Below are 20,916 nucleotides of genomic sequence, written 5' to 3'. Positions count from 1 at the left end.
ATTGTTTTTAAGTCTGTATTTTCTTTTGAAATGAAGAATTGAGAATCAGTTATATAAGAAGCCCACTTAGAGTAAAATGCTTAAACCAGTGGTCTAATTTGAAGTTACCTCCTTAATGATTTAGAAAACTCAGTGGTGAATTTCATATATGACAAGGGAATTTTTTAGCAAAGGGATTAAGGTATGTTTAAATAGATTTGAAGGCAATAGCCTGTGATGTTGGTTTCAAAATAGATTTCATGAAAGTTGCCTTAATCTCATCTAAGGGTGTATGACATCTCATCTATATGCAACTGTCCAATTATTTTATTGCCAAATTCTGTCGAAACATGTTTCCCATGTTGATTTCCCATGTCCCTTCTAGCTCTTACACACAGTATGTTGATAGTTGTGAGTTTTCAACCAGCAAGAATATATATTCATTCCTGACACCTGTATTTTTTATATTTGTAAAATCAGTGTTATTAAGTTATTGATTGACTAAGGGGACCCTTGACACTTGGATTTTGTTTTAAAATTTTGATTTGCTAACCCTCATGTTCTTACCACGTTATCTGTTTTTCCTGCTTAATCTTTTCCTCCCACTGCTTGTCCGTTTTGTTGTTTCTGACCTTGATCAAGTTGTAGCTGACTAGAAACTGGAATGTGAATTTAAGTTTGTAATAACTCAGTTTCTAAGGTTTTAAATCCATTTTCTTACAAAGTGGTAGAGGTAAAACAAATTAGGTTTTTAAAGCAGTATAGCTCTGTTTTTTAGAACTGCTTGACATGAGCCTTACTACCCTGATTGCTTCATTTACATGCACACGTTTTTCCATCCACATTGTTCTTTTTTAGGAGTAGATTTTGGTCTGCTAAACAAAATACACCAAATGCTCGTTTTGAAATTTAAACCTAAAAAATACTGTGAAATGTTTGGCTTGTAATTACTGTTTTTGGTCACCTATAAGATCAACTGTTAGGATTTTTATAGATCTCATTTTTTGTTTTTGTTGTTATTTTTATTTTTATTTTTTCTTAATACTCCTAGTTTGCTGCTAAAATGTTTTGAGGTGATTAAGAAAAAGAAAACTTCACATTGTTTCTCCAATTCAGAGAGAAATAACTACGCCTTCTCCCCTCCTAATGTATCTTACAGCAGACTTTTTAGTTGGTAATCTTTTGTATACTTAAGTTTTATGATCAGTATGTAAAAAGTAAAAATGTTGATGATCCAGTGCCACCTATAGGCTTATAATTAAAGGATTCTAACCAGGCTCAGTGGTTTGCGCCTTTAGGCCCAGCTACCTCTGGGAAGCTGAGGCCAGGGAATCACTGGAGCCTGGTGTTCCAAGTCTAGACTGGGCAATATAGCAAGACCTTGTCTCCAAAACAAAAAGAAGAAAGAAAGGACTCTTATCACTTATTAGCTGTGAGACCTAGTTATCATTTAACCCTGGGGCCTACATTTCCTCATCTGTAAAACAACATTAATGGTGTCAGTCTCATAGGGTTGTGGGGATTAAATAATATATATGAAGTGGATTTGGTTTTGGTTTTTTAGGAGGACAGGATGTGGGGAGACAGACTCTCACTCTGTTGACCAGCCTAGAGTGCAGGGGCACCGTCAGAGCTCACTGCAGCCTCAAACTCCTGAGCTGAAGCAGTCCTCCTGCTTTGGCCTCCCCAAGCACTGGAAGAGCCATCATGCCTGACTATATGAAGCATTTTAAAACTGTGCCTGAAACATAGTGCTGTATATATAAATGTTCACTTTAGTTATATCTTCCGTATTTCATCATTTTGTTAATCAAATTTTTATTACAAGTTTTTATTTTGGGTTGTGGGGTTTTGGTTTTGTTTTTCTCTCTTTTTTTTTCCTCTTATTTTTCTTACCCTTCTAATCAATGGAATCTACATTTTTTTCTTATGTCTGTAAAAATTGGCTATAGCTGGCTGGGCATTGTGGCTCACACCTGTAAACCCAGCACTTTGGGAAGCCAACCAGAGAATCACATGAGCCCAGGAGTTCAAAACCAGCCTGGGCAACTTAATGAGAGACAAAAAATGAATTAGCCAGGTGTAATGTCACATGCCAGTAGTCCCACCTACTCCAGAGGCTGTTGCTGGAAGATCACTTGAACCCTAGAGTTTGAGATTGCAGTGAACTATGATTACACCACTGCACTCCAGCCTGGTTGACAGACCAAGACCCTCATCTGTTTAAGAAAAAATAAAAATGAAAAGGCCGTGCGCAGTGGCTCACGCCTATAATCCCAGCACTTTGGGAGGCTGAGGCAGGTGCAGATCACTTGAGGTGTCGGGTTGGAGACGAGCCTGGGCAACATGGTATAACCTCATCTCTACTAAAATACAAAAATTAGCTGGGCATGGTAGTTTGCACCTGTAATCCCAGCTACTCAGGAGGCTGAGGCAGGAGAATTGCTTGAACCTAGGAGGCAGAGGTTGTAGTGAGCTGAGAGCAGAGATCACGCCACTGCACTCCAGTCTGGGCAACAGAGCAAGACTCTCCAAAAAAAAAAATATATATATATATATATATATATATAGGCTATAGCTAAAATATTAACATTAAAAATTAGGATATGTCCTGTCTGGAACATTTTGGAAAAACTAAACCAGAATTCTTTTGCCAAGATGTTTTTTTTTTTTTTCTGGTACATTAAAAATAATGATAAATATTTTATATCCTGAGAACGCTGATGTGTTATCTGAGTTTTTTACAAAAATTACTGTACTTACTCTGTACAACAGACCAATGAGATATAGATGGCATTATCCTCGTTTTCATTTGAGGAAGTGAAGGCACAAAGAAGTTAGGCAACTTGTCCAAAATCTTGCTTGTGGTAAGTGGGAGAACTGAGATTCACACTCAGGTTATTCTGACTTCAGAGCCTTCTCATGCATGCATTCTCTCTTCTCCTTCCCTTCCTTTCTCACACTGCCTCCAGAAGATTAGAACTTCTTTAAGATTACTTGCCAATTTGATGACTTGTTTACTTGAAAAATTCATATAAAGTTCTGAAATCAAACACTTCAGCAGATATTTATGATCTAATTACTGTTATAATGACATGAAGATTTCTCTTTTTTTTTTTTTTTTTTTTTGAGGCAGAGTCTCACACTGTGGCCTGGGCTGGAGTGCAGTGGCGTGATCTCTGCTAACTGCAGCCTCCACCTCCTGGGTTCAAGCGATTGTCCTGCCTCAACTTCCCAAATAGCTGTGATTACAAATGCCTGCCACCACACCCAGCTAATTTTTTGTATTTTTCAGTAGCGACGAGGTTTCACCATGTTGGCCAGGCTGGTCTGGAACTCCTGACCTTGTGATTCACCTGCCTCAGTCTCCCAAAGTGCTGGGATTACAGGCATGAGCCACTGTGCATAGCAGACATGAAGATTTCTTTTTTTTTTTTTTTTTTTTTTTTTGAGACAGAGTTTCGCTCTTGTTACCCAGGCTGGAGTACAATGGTGTGATCTCAGCTCACCGCAACCTTTGCCTCCTGCATTCAGGCAATTCTCCTGCCTTAGCCTCCTGAGTAGCTGGGATTACAGACACGCGCTACCATGCCCAGCTAATTTTTTGTATTTTTAGTAGAGACGGGGTTTCACCATGTTGACCAGGATGGTCTCAATCTCTTGACCTCGTGATCCACCCGCCTTGGCCTCCCAAAGTGCTGGGATTACAGGCTTGAGCCACCGCGCCTGGCCATGAAGATTTCTTAAGAATATCTGCATTGTACGGTGTTAGCATAAACTTAGGATACTTGTGACATTTCTATTTTAGTACCTACACAGAAGGCATACTGAATATTGCTGTGAGATTAGGAAGCTGCTAAACAGTTAGAATATTGCTGTGAGATTAGGAGGCTGCTAAACAGTTTATTTCCTTTGCGTTGGTAACGTGTATGTTTTGGTTAACCTAAAGATTTTAGGGAAGAAAAGATACCACTTAATCAGAAGAAAATATAACATAATTCAAGGATTGTTTTTCTTGATATTTGGAACTCCTTTAGAACTTCTCAATGAAATATATATGTGTGTAGCCAGTCTGATTTATTATTTTAAGTGATTTGAGAAAATATTTATTACACATAACTATAAACAAATATATGTAGTTTTTAAATTATACTGACTGAAATTAATTATTTTTAGTTATCTTTTTAAATGTATCCACACAACATTCACAGAGTTAATTCTGATATTCACTTTTACTTGGTGAAGGAGGGATTCGGAATTTCTTAGAATGGAAGCATGGGAGCAATGTGAAATTTTGAATCTGAAACTTAGGAGGCACATCTTTACTGTCCCACTCCCAGTTATAAAATGTAGGCATGGAATTTTTGTATATTTGCATTTTATGATATACATGCTAAAAAATTAATTCATAATTTTAAACAGCTGTTTTACCTCCATAGGCCTCAGTTAAGCTTAATTCTTGTATAATAGTTATAAAATAAAGATGCAAGAGGGTAACAGAACCAAGGATTACATATTATGGACACAGTAGAGTGAGTAATTTATTTATTTTTTTCCCACAGAGTAAAGATGGGAAAACCCCACTGCATATGACTGCCCTCCATGGTAGATTCTCCCGATCACAAACCATTATCCAGAGTGGTAAAAAGTATTTCTGTTTTTTTTTGTTTTTTTTTTTTTCTTAAATGTAGTAAAAACATCCACCACATGAATGGTATTGAGGAATTGTCATTGCAGTTTGTGTATTTTTAATATATGATTTCAGAGTCCATGAAAATATATTAAAGAGTATAAAATATCATGTAGATATCTTTCATACTTAAGTTTTTCATGTTTTGTTTCCCTAAATTATGTTATTTCTTCAGCAGTTAGTATTAGCATTTTTTAATATTGCTAAATAGAAAATTGCCTTTCTACCATGATTTGTATTATATGTTAGTGTGTGTACTCTGTATATACATTATACATTTATCATTTTCCCCTGTTGAGAATCTGCAACTATTTTCAGGATTTTAATTTCCTGAGCCTGTATTCTTTTGTATTTAATATTAGGCAAGCTAAACTTTTAAATCAAAAGAACTTTTAAGTACATTACTTTAAATCACTGTTTTCCAAGGCATGTTTCAAGAAACTATTTGTCAATTATCCTCAAGATAATAGGTACTATAGTTTTGTGGGGGAAAAGTTGAAATAAGTTTATGATCCAATAATTTTTGAAGTATTGCATTCAGTCTTGATGACACAGAGTATGCACATTGAAGTTCTGAAGTCTTGCTCTAAAGAATTATGTTTAATTTTGTTTTGATACAGCAGTTTTGAAACTTATTGGACCCCAGAACTCTCTTGTCAGTTTAAAAATCGACTATGTCCTATGCTTAATTCACACAATTGCTTTAAGTATAAAATCTGTAAATCTATTGCCTGGCCTGATAAATGAGCTATAAATAGAATCTAGCTAAAATTGCTATTTCTGGCCGGGCACGGTGGCTCACGCCTGTAATCTCGGCACTTTGGGAGACTGAGGTGGGGGGATCATGCCAGTTGGCCATGCCTGGCCAATATGGTGAAGTAATAATACAAAATTAGCCGGCGTGGTGGTGCGCACCTGTAGTCTCAGCTACTCAGGAGGTTGAGTCAGAAGTATTGCTTGAACCTGGGAGACAGGTTGCAGTCAGCTGAGATCGCACCACTGCACTCCAGCCTGGGCGACACAGTGAGACTTTGTCTCAAAAAAAAAAAAAATTGCCGTATCTATTAGTTTGTGCATGAGCAGCATTTTTTATTTCTTCTCATGTAATAAAGATCATGATTTGATCTTTATATGGTCTGGTGTCTGACAGTAAGTCCTGTATTGCAGGAGCTGTAATCGACTGTGAGGATAAGAATGGAAATACCCCTTTGCACATAGCAGCACGGTATGGCCATGAGCTGCTGATCAACACTCTTATTACAAGTGGTGCTGACACTGCAAAGTAAGTACTTAACTGAGGTGTTGATAACTGCCCCCAGCAAGCACAAAGGGAATTGAACTGCAGTTTTCTAGATATTTCAGATGGAAATGTGGATTTTATTCTCAATATTGTATTAATTGCTTGAACTTTCTTATCTTTTGTATTGACAGAATGGTAGGTTAAAGTGTTTAAATAGAATTTTATTTGGTAAGCTGGTGTATTTTTATGTGTCTTACCATAACGCAGTTTTGATAAGAGCTGTTAATTTTTGTGTTCTCTTTATTTTTAACTAGTAGTACTTAAAAGTCCCAGAAAGCTGTATGTGCCAGATGCTTTTTTTTTCATCCAAATGCTATCTATAGATAATAGTTTTCAGCCTGTGCTGTGCCAACCTCAGGAATTCCTTGGAATCCTACAAAGGATTTCCTGCTCCTACCACCCCGATCTTGGTCAGTCAGAACAGTTTACCTTTATTTATTTTATATTTTAAAGTTCCCATGTAATATTTTATTTGAAAGATACCTGCTAATTCTTGGTATCACATTTACATGTGTTTATTAACAAGTTTTAAATCTTTTTTATTTTCTGTAATGGTATGGTACTGAACCTATCTGTTTTGTAACTTTTTTTAAAAAATTACATGAGCTTGTTGGTTTAGCCATGTAGATACAAATTTGGTTCTTCTTTTACATCTGTACAAGTAGCTCTAGTTCATTTTATAGAATTTAATTATTGTATAAAGATTTCATATTCATTCTCCTTATTTGAAAATGCAAGTTGCTTCCCATTTTTCACTATTACAGAATTTCTACAATAAATATTCTTGAACATGTTTTGTTATGGAAATGTTTCAATGGTGGAGTGACAGCGTAGTGAATTTTGCTCCCTGAGCAAATATCCAAATGCATTTTTGATTGTCACAATTTGAGGAGGAAGGTGTTCATGTTAATGACATTCATTGGGTAGAGCCCAGGGATGCTGCTGAACAGCCTAGCCTGTAAGCCTGCATGCACAGAATGGCTTCTCACCTCCCCTCAACAAAGTCCATAATGACAATAGTCCTGAGGGTGAAAAACCCTACTTTTGGAGAAAAATGGTTGGGTAGTAAGTTATGCCCACCATCAGCCTTTAACCAAATTACTCTCCAAAGTGTTAGAACATTTTTACTCTTTTAGTTATATTTCACTTAAGTAAGTGGTCTCTTTGTAGTATATGTAACTGATTGTATTTTTCTTGTGTTAAAATGAAGATACTGTCCTGTCCTATTAACTTTAGGCGCGGCATACATGGAATGTTCCCCCTCCACTTGGCTGCCTTAAGTGGCTTTTCAGATTGCTGCAGAAAACTTCTTTCTTCAGGTAAGTGTAACTTTTGAAGACTTTTGTATGTCTCCTCAAACCCCCCAAAATTTTTGACAGTTTCTTTATCCTGCTTTTTAAAAATTACATGCAGACGGGTCCAGTAGGGGTAATTTAATAACCTCTCTTAGAAGATGTTGGGTTCAGGCCTAGAGTTGTGGCTCATGCCTGTAATCCCAGCACTTTGGGAGGCCAAGGCAGGCAGATCACTTGAGGTCAGGAGTTCAAGACCAGCCTGGCCAATATGATGAAACCTCATCTCTACTGAAAAAAAAAAATACTACAAAAATTAGCTGGGCATAGTAGTGAGCACCTGTAACCCCAACTACTTGGGAGGCTGAGTCAGGAGAATCACTTGAACCCAGCAGGTAGAGGTTGCATTGAGCTGAGATTGCACCACTGCATTCCAGCCTGGGTGACAGAGCAAGACTCTGTCACAAAACGAAAAAGAAAACCCTCTTCATCCCCTGTTAAAGAAAGACCATTAGCAGTTAGTCTCCATTTCTTTTCTCCCTCAGCCCTAGGCAACCACTAATCTACTTTTCGTCTCCATAAATGTGCCTGTTCCAAATAGTTCATATAAATGGAATCACCCAGCATGTGATCATCTGTGATGGGCTTATTTCACTTAATATAATGTTCTCAAGGGTTATTCATGTATCACTATCAGCACTTTATTTCTTTTTATTGCTAAATAATACTCCATTATATCATATTGTCTTTTAAACAGGCACTCTGGCACTTCAGAACCCATAGTTTGTTTGGGACTGGAGGGGAGGATGTGATTCTTCACATTTCATGGCATAATTCTTTAAAGTCTGTTACAAAATTATTTAGTGTAAAGTCTGTTATAAATAAGATGTATTCATTCTTGTAGGATTTGATATAGACACCCCAGATGATTTTGGCAGGACTTGTCTACATGCAGCTGCAGCTGGAGGGTATGTTAATAGTATTTTTATTTCTTTAAGAAAAAGATAGCTGGTCATGGCAGGTTTTCTCCTATCTTTGTTCCTCTTTTGTTAATTCTGGGCTGCCAGAAAATAGAAAACAAAACAGGAGTTGTTTAGGAAAAAAACCTCCACGGTGGCAGAATACCTTTTTTCATCTTCTTCCAGCCAAGGTGTAGGTTATAAGTGAAAGAGAGAATAAACCTATGAAAGGAAATACTGCCTTCTGTAAAAGAACGTAATTCTTGGATAAGTGAAAAAAAAAACTAATAAAACGATTTCTTAAAAAGTATGTTCTCAAATGAGAACATCAAAATACTGGGAATATTCTAAATAATACAAGTACTCTTTTAAGTAGATTTGTTTTAAAATCACTTTTTTTTTCAGGAAAAACAATGTTCATTTTGTGCTGTGTCTTACCTCTACTAGGAAGAGTTAAGTTTGAGATCAGAAGATTTTATACCAAGTTTTAAATAGTACCACCAGGGAAAATTAGGTAGTTAGTTCAAATGAACAACAAACTTCAGCTAAAACTCATGGCCTGTAAAACATGCTGCTTATCTAATGCTTCTGATAATTTAGATCTGTGATAAGCCATTTAATTCATGATTTCTCAAAAGGACATTTTACAAGGACTTTATCCTCTGATAATTCCTTAAAATTTTTCAGTGATTTCAGAGGACAAGTATGTTGAACCAAGAATATACCACCTAAGTCTAAGTAGTAGATATGGACTGTGAGCATGTGACTGGCTTCCTTGTTTTTCCACGGTTGCCAGACAGAGAACCTTCCAGTTAAAACCTAACTTCCATGTAACTTGCCTGCAGAGAGAGGGACAACAGACTTGAGTGTCTATTGCTTGGCAGTTATAGTTTTCATTGTAACCTAGCAACTTGATATTCAGGTTTATAAAATTATGGAAATAAGTAATATCCTTTCCTCCAGTATTAACTTAGAGATACGTATACATAAGCAGTCATAGTATAGGAGAAGATAAGGGAAAGCTGATGGGACTCATGCTCACACCTGTAAGCTCAACTACTCAGGAGTCTGAGACTTGGAGGATCACTTATGTCTGGGAGCTGGAGGCCACCGTTAGCTGTGATTGCACCACTGCACTCTAGCCTGAGCTACAGAGTGAGGCTCTGTCTCAAGAAAAGAAAAAAACTGTAAGCATGTTATTTCCTAAAACCGCCTCAGAATCTCTTGCAAATGTGATCTTCCTTTTAGACAGTGACAACATGAATCGTGTTATTTCCTATCAGTGTGCCAATATATAAGTATGTAACTTTCTGAATTCTAGTTAAGATGCATTTTAATGTTTTCTTCTTCATGGAATGTAAATCAAGTCACTTTTGTCACATTTATCTTCGTTTAAAAGCATGCTTCCATGCTTCTTTAAACCTACCAATTTCATTATAAAATCACTGCCAATTAAGTTTTTTAACTATATTTTCTCTCAATAGGAATCTGGAGTGCCTAAACCTTCTGCTGAATACTGGTGCAGACTTCAACAAAAAGGACAAATTTGGGAGGTAGGGTATGATATAGTTTCTTTATGGAGCCTATTTTTACTGAATGACTTGCTTGACCTTCTAACTGGCTTCTGAAAATTAACTGAACAATTTCGCATCTTGTACATTGTGATCATGATTCATTGAGAGTCCCAGCTGAAGTCAGTAACTTAAAAATATTTGTTCTCACTCACAGTTTTCTTCTTCTTTGGTCCCTATCACAGCCCTAGTGTACCACCAACAGCCTTGGCCTTATAAATGTCTCTGTACTTGCTCTCTCCTAATTATGGCTATGGAAATGTAAAGCCCCATAGAACGTCGGTTTTTTTTTCAAGAAATTCACAATACCTAGAAAATGGTGATATAGTTCTCCTTTCTCCAAGTCATTTCTTTGTGATGAGAGATTTTGCTGCCCATATCTTGTTCCAGAGCAGTAGTAAGAGGGAGGAAATAGGTTATAAATATATATGTGTAATTTTTCTTTCTCCTTTTCTATATAAATCTTATACACACACATCCACACATCCCACTAAGTATTTCACAGCAGGAAGGCAGCTGTGAAATGACAGTCTTTGTAGTCATTCAGCAGGCCCCATTGTTAAGCATTTGTGGTAGCAGTATTTAAAACTACTGTTAAGTTAGAGTAGGAATTGACACAGAGTGCATTAGAACCATACAGGGAAAGAATCGCAGGCTGTTGGTATTGGTTTGAAAGATAGAGATGACAATATAAGCAAAACTATGTGTGTCAGCAGTTTGAGAATTATACACAGCAAAGTATATGAGAGGGAAGGGTGTATGTCAGAAGAAAATGTGAATGTGTGTCAGTGCATGTGATAGAAGCAGTGCAGAAGAGAAGTAAAAAGAATTGCGCATGGTAGGAAATTGGAAATGAATAGAAGAAAATAAAAACTATTTGATGCCATAATTACTTTGAAGAACAGACTGCTCTCATAAGCCTGCTAATGGAAAGAACTAATGAACCATAAAATAAAAAAATCATTTTGGCTTTGGAATGCAATATTTTTATAGTGAATTTGCTTTTATAATTATATTTTAATCCAGTTTATATTAATTTTTAGTACTTCAGGTATTCTATACTACAAATAACAGAGGGGGGCTTCTGAAGAATATTATGAGTTTAGAGGCTTCAAAGTAATTCAGGATTAATTGCTTTTTTTTTCATGTTTCTTCTATTTTTTATCTTATCCTTTGTTCTTCTACTGAGACATGAATAGAAATTGCTACCTCTACTGTAGAACATTTTTATGAATGTAGGGGAAACTTTCTTAAAATGAAAGCTTTCACATTTCTGAGCAGAATATGAAGATTATTTGAAAGTCACTCAAAGGACTGGGACTAGGATTGCTACGGCCTGGAGATGATGGAAATAACTTCATTTTTATCTTATTTCATATACTTAAAGGTTCTCTGCCACCTTACTTTCTTCTAGCTTTCCATCCAGTCTTCCACAAGACTTAGTATATGGCAGTCTAAGTCTCAAGGTAAATACAGTATTTGTAACTGGAAGGAGTAAGAGTCAACTATGCTTCTGTTTACTAGTTATGCCTCTGGCTTTTATCTTTCTTGTATTAACTTGGACGCAAAAGATCTCCACTGCACTACGCTGCTGCCAACTGCAATTACCAGTGCCTGTTTGCTCTTGTGGGATCAGGAGCAAGTGTGAATGACCTTGATGAAAGAGGCTGCACACCCCTGCACTATGCAGCTACATCAGACACAGATGGCAAGTAAGTACCATATAAGTGAGAGTAGAGAATCAATATTTCTATAAACTGGCATCTTCCACATGGATGTTTTTGTTGCAAATCTGTGTTTCCTCTTTGTATTTTTTGTTGATTATCTTTGCCCTTAGTCTGTTTAGGGAAATAAATTGGTTTCATAGTTATTCCTAAATCATTGTTATTACTACCTATTCTAAGCACCAGCTTTTCTAGCTGCTCTGGTGAAAGAAAGATAAGGTCCCTTCTTGTCCTCCCTGCCAAAAGAGCGTCTTAATATCACGTTCATGTTTTTTTCCACTTAACTTCTCAGAGGCTACAGCCGTGACTATATTATGGGGAAAGGGAGAGAGGAGGTGTATGAGCAATATCATCAGAAAATTGGGTAGAGATTAGAATACAGGTATCCTTCAGAGGTACCTGTATTTCAGTTCAGATTTGCAAGGAACCCTTGTAAATTGGTATCCAAAAGGTAGTAATTGAACTGGCAGAATCTGGCATGTAGTGGGCACTACATGTTGCTTAAATAAGTATATTAGATGACAGAATAAGTAAATGTTGGCCAAGAATGAATAGATGAAAACAAGAATAAATGATGCATAAACTGTTTCATAAGTATAGTAATATTCACCTAAAATTATAAGACCTGCTTATTGTATTTTGATACTTTTTTTTTCTTCTTAGAAGAAAATAAACTCATTGAAAACAGAAAAAGATTTTCAGTGTCTGGTAGTTCTCCATGATGTGGGTCAGTGAAGAGTAAAAATATCATTGGCAAAAATAAGTAATGGTTTCTGGGGGAAAATGTTATAAAATGTACTTCATATAACATAGAATTATTCAGTTTTTAATATTTATTTTTTACCCTCAAAATAAGCATAATTTGATCTTCACAAATGTTAATTTAGTATAAACTCTTTAATTTCAAAGCCATTTTTATAAGTAACATTTTGTTACATTGGATTTGTGACTATAATTCTAGGGGGTTGGTTTGTTTGTTTGTTTTGAGATGGAGCCTCTCTCTGTCACCCAGGCTGGAGTGCAGTGGTGCAGTCTTGGCTCACTGCAACTTCCACCTCCTGGGTTCAAGCAATTCTTGTCCCTCAGCCTCCCAAGTAGTTGGTACTACAGGTGCCCACCACCATGCCCAGCTAATTTTTGTAGTTTTAGTAGAGACACAGAGTCACCATGATGGCAAGGCTAGTCTCAAACTACTAACCTCAAGTGATGTGCACACCTTGGCCTTCCAGAGTGCTGAGATTACAGGAGCAAGCTACTGTGCCCAGCCTAAAATTCTAATCTTAAAGGCAATAGTAATGTGTACTTTATTTGCAAGAATATGAAATATGTTTTGAGGTAGCAACTATTTAAATAAAATCTATGATAAAGACTGTAAATCAGAGAATACTTCGGTAAACTTGGATAAGTAGATTATCCCTAATTTATAAGTTTTATAATTTCAGGATTTGATTTATAGATTTGCTTAAAATAAGTTATATGTAAAGTGACTTTTATCACCGTCTGTAGTCCTTTACCATTACTTTCACAACTGGTTACTGAGTACAGCTCAGTATGAACCAGATTCCACTGAGAGATTGTCCCCCACAGTCCTTCCCCCTCAAAAAAGATTACACTTTGATTCTTTGCCCTTAAACAAATGCACTAAATGCACTGAATTCTCATTTTCTCTCTCTCTCTCTGTCTCTCTCTCTCTCTCTCTCTCTCTCTCTCTCTCTCACACACACACACACACACACACACATGCGCGCGCACAAGCAGGCGCGAATAACGTAATTCAACCCATAGTGTTGGAGATTTGTGGTTTCATTTTAAGCCAATCTACTTTTTCTATAGAAGGGTACAGTACTAAAATCTCTGGTTTTCTCACTGAATATAAACTGTTTTGAGTAAGCAGGCAGTGACTTTTATTATTTAAATATTTAATCCTCAGTGTGTACACTAAACCTGATATACTTACTGGAAAGAACAAGAGCTTTGGGATCAGAAAGAGCCAATTTAAATCTTGGAGTTTCCATACTATACCTGTTTGAGCATGAGCAAGTAATTGCTAAGCCAGAATATTCTTCATTTGTAAAAGGAAAATGAAATTTCCCTGTTAGCTTGCATAAATGAGACTGTGTATTATCTAGCACTGTTAATTGGAGCCTCTCTTTCCTATGTTTATTAAGTATCAAAATCCTAAAGAGCCTGTCTAATGCTATCATTTATTGATTCAGTGATTTGTTCCTTGGGAGCCTCGTAGAAAGTATAAGCCACAGTAACTATTCTGGGATGCCAGAGGCATCCTTTCAATAAGTGATTGTTTTGGAGGCTCAAACAGTGGCATTAAAGGATTGATTTGTTTTTCTTAAATTGAAAGGTTTTAATTCCCAGGAATAACTTGAGTAGTAAGAAATCAGGCATAATTGATTCATTCCGCCAAAGCAAGAATGAATTATTTTCTAAAAGAAGAGATTCCTGAGAGCTTCCAATAACTATTATTTAATAATGTACATTTGCTTGTTTTTTAAATGGTTTTTTACTAATCCCCAGTCAGCATCACAGTTTCTACCTTTAAAGCTCCCCAGGAAAAGTTATTGTTTATACTTTGGAATTTTTAACAATCCAACATTGGTTTTCTGCTGTTTAGGACTGACATACAGTAATTACAGTTCTGCTCTGCCTTATATCTCTTCCTCCTCACTTTGAGTAAATAATTGGAAAAATACATGAAATCTTTCCTGACTCATTCTAGTCATTCTGCAAGTCACCCACATTGTCCTGATACCTGCATTCTTGATAGACAGTCATTCAGCAAGTCCTCTGAAGTAAGAATCCAGCAAACAAATATATGGCTGCTATCACAATAAACATATTAAACATGTGAAATATTAATAAAATTATATTTGCCTTTTGCAAAGACATAGAGGGCTGTCTTTCAGCAAGATGATGAGGGTCTTCTCCATACATGTGTATAGTTTGTATATAAGAGAATGGAAAGGTTGAGGGCTGTTTTTCCTGATTATTTATAAGGAAGAAATTCTCCTCAGACCAGCTCTCCTGAGATAACCATCATCAGCAGTTGTATTGCTGTATGTGTATATAGATCATTTTATGTCCCTCACAGCCTTAATCAAAGTTGAAGCCCTGATATGTGTTATCATACAGCTTTTTTTATATTATATATAGTTTTAGAAAACGTTTTATGGGAGACAGTCTTTAGCCCGCACCTCAAAACTCTTCCAGCGTCTGTCCATTATCCAGTTCCAAAACCTCTTCCACATTTTTAGGTATTTGTTTCAGCAAAACCCTAACTACGCAATAACAATTGTCTTAGTCTGGTTGGACTGCTGTAACAAAAACCAAAAACTGGATGGCTTATAAACAACAGAAATTTTATTTCTCACAGTTCTAGAAGCTGAAAAGTCAAGAACATCAAGGCCAGTGTCTGGAGAAAGCCCACTTACTCTTTGAGGGCATATTCTTGCCATATTCTCACATGGTAGAAGGGGTGAAAGAGCTCCTTTGGGTCTTATTTATAAGGGCACTAATCCCGTTCATGAGGGAGGGCTCTTCCCTCATGACCTAATCACCCCTTAAAGGCCCTACCACCTAATAACTTCACCTTGAGGTTGGAATTTCACCATATGAATGAGGGTAGGGGACACAAACATTTAAACCATAGTAACACTCAGGAAATGGGACCACATTATGACTTCTAGTGGCAATTTATGTCTGTTTTCAAACTTCAAAAAAATGGGATCATGCAGTTTTTTGTGTGTAGAAGTTTTATAATGCTGAGATTTATTCCTATGTGTCTCATATTTTTTATTACCAAAATGTTTAAATTGTTTTTGCTTTGGCATATAGAAGATATATTTGCCTTTTGTATGTGACATACATTCAGCAACCTTGTTAAGCTTACTGTGTATATGTCTGTAAGAGCACTGTGTTTGATACTGGCGTTCTACCTCTTACTGTGGGACCTTGGGCAAATTACTTAACCTCTCCGTGCCTGTTTCATCTGTGAATATGGAAATAATAGTCTAAACTCAGTCACAACTATGTAGAGTTTAAAAGATTTTATTATATATGAATTGTTTGGAACAACTCTGACACATCCTAATCTTCCTATAAGGGTTAGTTGTGTTTTTTAAAACTGATTTTTTGGGCCAGGGGTGGGGTGGCAGGGGTGGTAAGAACTGTTATATGCCATGATGTTGGAAGAGTAGAAAGGAGGGAGGGCCTCTGGGAGTGACAGTACCACATCTGTTTTTCTGGCTGAGTGATCCTTACCCAGTGGTCTGACCAGTCATGGGACACATGAACTTGAATCAATCTGAACTTGCATCAGAACTCAAAGTGATAGGGTTTATGAGTGGTAGGGTAAGAGTAGGAGAAATTTAAATAGATTGATTTAAACTATTTAACCTACGTGGTTAGTGGGGATAATGATATTTAATTTGCCTAACATGGAGGAAAAAATATAACAGAATAGTTTGTTGTTTAGCCATAACCTTTTTTTAGATTTTGTGTATGTATTTTATTTCAGACAGATTATAGAGAATCTTCATTTCTTAATTGTCTGGGTTTTATAAAATCAGCATGTGTTAATGTAGAAGCAGAAAAAAGAGTAGACAGACTCTGCTGTCCCCACCCTCTAATGAAGTCCACATTTTCAAGATCTAGTAATTTTATGGTTCAGTATTTTATAAGCACCCTGGTTAACTTATCACTATAACTGATTAACTACTGTTCCAAACCTTTGTGGGAACATAGAAAAAATAGTGGATAAAGAGAAGAAGACCTGAGGTTTAGTCCTTGGTTTGCCATATTCTAGCCAAAGGATTTGGGGAAAGTCATTTAACTTACTGTCAGTAATCTTTTTCACTTGTTTAAGATAATACCCAGAGTAATTATGAAAATGTATATTGTTTAGCAAAATCCGAAGGGTATGCCAATAAAAGAAATTATATTAGTATAAGTCTTGTACTCAGGTGTCAGTAAGGGAGAACTGTTTCTATCACATCTAGAGAACTTGATTAAAGATTTATTTTAATGCCCTTGGATAAAATGTTTTTGTCTGTAAATTAATCTTCCTACAGACTTGCAGGCTTTTTCTGCATCCCAGTGAGCACTGTCGTCTCAAATGGGCACCAAAGAAGGCTATGTACAAACAGATTTTACACACTGACTGAAATACTTCCTTTTCCTGGCTTGTTCTCAGAGCTAGTTTATGAAACAAAACAAAACCAAAAAAACACCAGTCTTGTTACTTTAGAGCCAGACTTGGATTTGTTTTGTTTTGTTTTTTAATCATAGTCATACCCATTTTAATCTTTTTTTATTATTATGCTTGACTCCAAAGAATTTTAGCTGTGCATAAATACCATTTGCACTTAAATAGAGGAACATTTGCTACCATTGAAGATATTACAATAAAGATTCTGAGAGTAATTTCTAAGAGATCTAAAGCATTTTAAGAAATTCAGCATTTAAAGAAATAAGCGTTAGCACTGAAGTAATGGCACTCATATATTTGTGAGCTAGTTACTGAAAGATCATTTACATTGCTATCGAATTTCTTTTCATTTGTTTTTATATGACTTCAGTGTGATTTTGGAAACTTTTAACAAGGAGTATTTGATTAAAGAATGTTTTCCCCAAATAGTTTAGTATTTGGGTAGACATAGTTGAATCCCAGACAAATGATCATTGAATAATTACAAACTTGGAATTTGAACATGAATAGACTTTTTTAGTTGGTTTCTCCATGTATCAAATGAATAAACAGAGGCTATTTTACCATTATGGCCCAAGATCACTGGTACCAAACTAAGGGAAAATTTTTTTATTTCTATTTTGGTACTTGTATTTGCTGTAATAAAATTTATTACAATTATAAATTGTGGACTATATAGTGTTGTGGTGGTTGCTGTTGTTGTTGAGATGGAGTCTCACTCTGTTGCCCAGGCTGGAGTGCAGTGGCGCAATTGCGGCTCACTGCAAACATCACTCCCAGGTTCAAGCGATTCTCCTGCCCCAGCCTCCCGAGTAGCAGGGATTACAGTCACACACCACCACACCCAGCTAATTTTTGTATTTTTAGTAGAGACAGGGTTTTACCATGTTGGCCAGGATGGTCTCCATCTCTTGACCTCGTGATCCACCCACCTCAGCCTCCCCAAGTGCTAGGATTACAGGCTTAGCCACCACAGCCAGCCCTATATGGTGTTTTTAAATTTATTTTTATTATATTTTATTTCAGTAGTTCTTGGGGAACAAATGGTTTTTGGTTACATGGGTAAGTTCTTCAGTGATGATTTCTGAGATTTTGCTGCACAGATCACCTGAGCAATGTTCACTGTACCCAATGTCTAGTCTTTTATCCCTCACATTGAGTAAAATGTGAGGGATAAAATTTTATTCCGTGTGAGGGATAAAAGACTACACATTGGTTACAAGACTCCCCAAAGTCCATTCTATCATTTTTGTGCTTTTCGGTCTCCTCATAGCCCCCACTTGTAAGTGACAACATACGATATTTGATTTTCCCTTCCTGAATTACTTCACTTAGAATAATGGTCTCCAACTCCAGGTTGCTATGACTGCTGTTACTTTGTTCCTTTCTGTGGCTGGGTAGTATTCCGTGGTGTATATATACCACATTTTCTTTATGCACTTGTTGGTTGATAGACATTTAGGCTGGTTTCATATTTTTGCAATTGGGAATTGTGCTGCTATAAACACCATAATGGTAAAATAGCCTCTGTTTATTCAAACTGCCAGGTGCAGTGGGCTCACACCTGTAATCCCAGCACTTTGGGAGCCCGAGGTGGGCAGATCACGAGGTCAAGAGATCAAGACCATTCTGGCCAACATGGTGAAACCCTGTCTCTACTAAAAATACAAAAATTAGCTAGGCGTGGTGGCACATACGTGTAGTCCCTTGGGGAGGCTGAGGCAGGAGAATTGATTGAGCCCAGGAGCCAGAGATTGCAGTGAGCCAAGACTGTGTCACTACACTCTAGCCTGCGTCAGAGTGAGATTCCATCTCAAAAAAAAAAAAATGCATGTGCAAAGGGCCTTTTTCATATAATGACTTCTTTTCTTCTGGGTAGATACCCAATAGTGTGATTGCTGGGTCAAGTGGTAGTTTTACTTTTAGTTCTTTAAGGAATCTCCATACTTTTCCATAGTGGTTGTACATATAGTCATTTTTTAAAAATTATTTTCCTCATATTTTAATATCACAGAAATGAAATGAAGTATCTCTTATGAATACCTTATTACCACTTTACTCTGTGTATATATCTCTTCTTAGTCCTCTAATTCAAGTTCATTGAATTCTGACCTTGGTTTCTTGGGGTTTGGTTTTGTTTCACATCCTTTCTTGAGCTTCATAATGAAAAATTTACTTATTCTGTGTTCTAGATAGATAAATAGTAATATTACCCGTATTATGTACTCACCACCAAAACTTTAATCCCGTCCAACATTGTCTGAGTAGAATAGGTGGTGGTGTAGAGACTGTAAAAAAGAGCCTTCGTGTAAAAAAAAACAAAAAACCTTTCAAGGTATCTACTTTGAATCAAGAAGATTCTTTTATGAATGTTTCATTGAATTTTTATGATAGTGTCATTTAAATGACATTGTTACAGTGTGATACATTTATGATTTTTATATTACTTAAGTATCAGAAAAATTATCAATTTTTAATTTCGGTCTCTTATCATTGGTTGATATGCAAGATTTAGAATTTTCAGTATGTTGTTGTTGTATATAGGTGCCTGGAATACTTACTAAGAAACGATGCAAATCCAGGGATCCGTGATAAGCAAGGATACAATGCAGTTCACTATTCAGCTGCTTATGGTCACCGTCTATGTCTTCAGCTGGTAAGATTCCTGAATTCTTGTAAAAGGCCTGATGTGAGTTTATAGTGTAATAATTTAACAAAAATCATAAATGGATCAAGAAACAAATTCCATTTTGTTTTTTTAACATTTTCAGAATGTATATACCTCTTAAAAAGATATATCTCATTCTCTTTTCCTTTTAAAAAAGGAGAAAATTAGATCTCTGGAGAGAGCTACTGATTACCCCATGTCTGTGTCTGCAGTATTTACTTCTCCTGCCCCTTTAAAAAAATATTTCTCATAAGTTTCTAAAGAACTATAACTGTGTCTTCTGTGAGAAATAAAAGTTTCTGTGAGAGGAATATCTTCCACATATATTCAGGGAATTCCAAAGGCCCATTTATTTCACAGCCCTTCCTAAAAAGGGAGACTCTACTTCTGCAAGGGAAGTTTTTATTTCTATTGTGGTCTCATTCTGAAATATAATACCATCATTCACCAAATTTGCCAAACCAGAAGGAAAGTCAAGGAAAAGGTATTCATGTGTATAACAGATACTTTAGGTTAAAATTCTTTTATTTAGACTTACCTTATAACTTATATTAAACTTCAAGGGGAAATAAAATTCAAGGAGAGTGGATATAAAAGCAGAAAAAGGAGGTTGACAATTTAATATAGCACTTGGAACCCTGTTACAAAAATAACAATTGTTTTCTTAGGTTATGATGGATCTTCAGACCAATTTTAGACCTATGTATATAGATTTGATGTCTGCAGTGATATAAAATTATTTAAAACACCTACCTTTTTGGAGGAAAAGGAAGCACGGGTTTAGAATAAAAGTTAGCAAAGCCCTATGTAAGTTGAGACTTAATATAGATGAATACTTACCAAACTAAATATTTTTATTTTGACCTTTATTTCAGATTGCAAGTGAAACTCCTCTAGATGTTGTAAGTATAAGTCAATTCCTCCTACCAATTATGTTTATTTTTTTCCTCTCATTAGAGCTGAAGGTCTTTTTGTATAATCTTAGGAGCAAAAACAGTGACAGAAATTGTGTACAGAAGGAAGGAAGATGTTTACTTGGTGGCACTTAAGTAGCATTTCCCCCAAACTCTTAGTTTTATAGCCTGTCTTCAAAGCTTTTAGTCTGGGGTCCTTACTACACTTTCATAATATTTGTGTTTTATAAGCTTGCTGAGTTACCAAATAATACTCTAAAATTGATTTGAACTGGAAGTATGGGAGAGAATAATTGCAGTAGTATATCTTTCTGACATTTAAAATGCCTCTTCTTTTTCAGTTAATGGAAACCTCAGGAACAGACATGCTGAGTGATTCAGATAATAGAGCAACAATAAGCCCTTTACACTTGGCTGTGAGTACTGCCTTCATAGCCAATTTGTTTACTGAAAATATCTAATACTTGTTTGTGTTGACTCAAACTAGTACCATAAACTTTTGGCCCATGTAATAGTTACCATGGAATTAAAACTTTGAGAACTTTCTTTAATTCAGAGAATTATTTAATATGCTGCGTTTTTGTTTTTGTTATTTCTG

The 20,916-nt window shown here is 36.1% G+C and overlaps 1 protein-coding gene across 21 annotated transcripts in view; it reads left to right on the top strand.

The window, feature by feature from the left end:
- Positions 1–20,916, top strand: part of ANKRD28 (ankyrin repeat domain 28) — a 208,642-nt gene that overhangs the window by 158,165 nt on the left and 29,561 nt on the right. For all 21 annotated transcript variants that reach the window (XR_013528648.1, XR_013528652.1, XR_013528650.1 and 18 more), the window contains 9 exons: positions 4,542–4,620; positions 5,837–5,951; positions 7,206–7,288; positions 8,166–8,229; positions 9,705–9,773; positions 11,363–11,503; positions 19,281–19,392; positions 20,280–20,306; positions 20,660–20,734. Coding sequence is in view for 15 of the 21 variants with exons in the window: in XM_035278351.3 (XP_035134242.1) it covers positions 4,542–4,620; positions 5,837–5,951; positions 7,206–7,288; positions 8,166–8,229; positions 9,705–9,773; positions 11,363–11,503; positions 19,281–19,392; positions 20,280–20,306; positions 20,660–20,734 (765 nt within the window). In the remaining 6 variants the exon portion in view is untranslated. The remainder of the gene's footprint in view (positions 1–4,541; positions 4,621–5,836; positions 5,952–7,205; positions 7,289–8,165; positions 8,230–9,704; positions 9,774–11,362; positions 11,504–19,280; positions 19,393–20,279; positions 20,307–20,659; positions 20,735–20,916) is intronic.

Source organism: Callithrix jacchus, chromosome 17 (assembly GCF_049354715.1).
Source record: "Callithrix jacchus isolate 240 chromosome 17, calJac240_pri, whole genome shotgun sequence".
Classification (NCBI taxonomy): Eukaryota; Metazoa; Chordata; class Mammalia; order Primates; family Cebidae; genus Callithrix; species Callithrix jacchus.
This window is presented reverse-complemented; position numbering and strand designations above follow the sequence as displayed.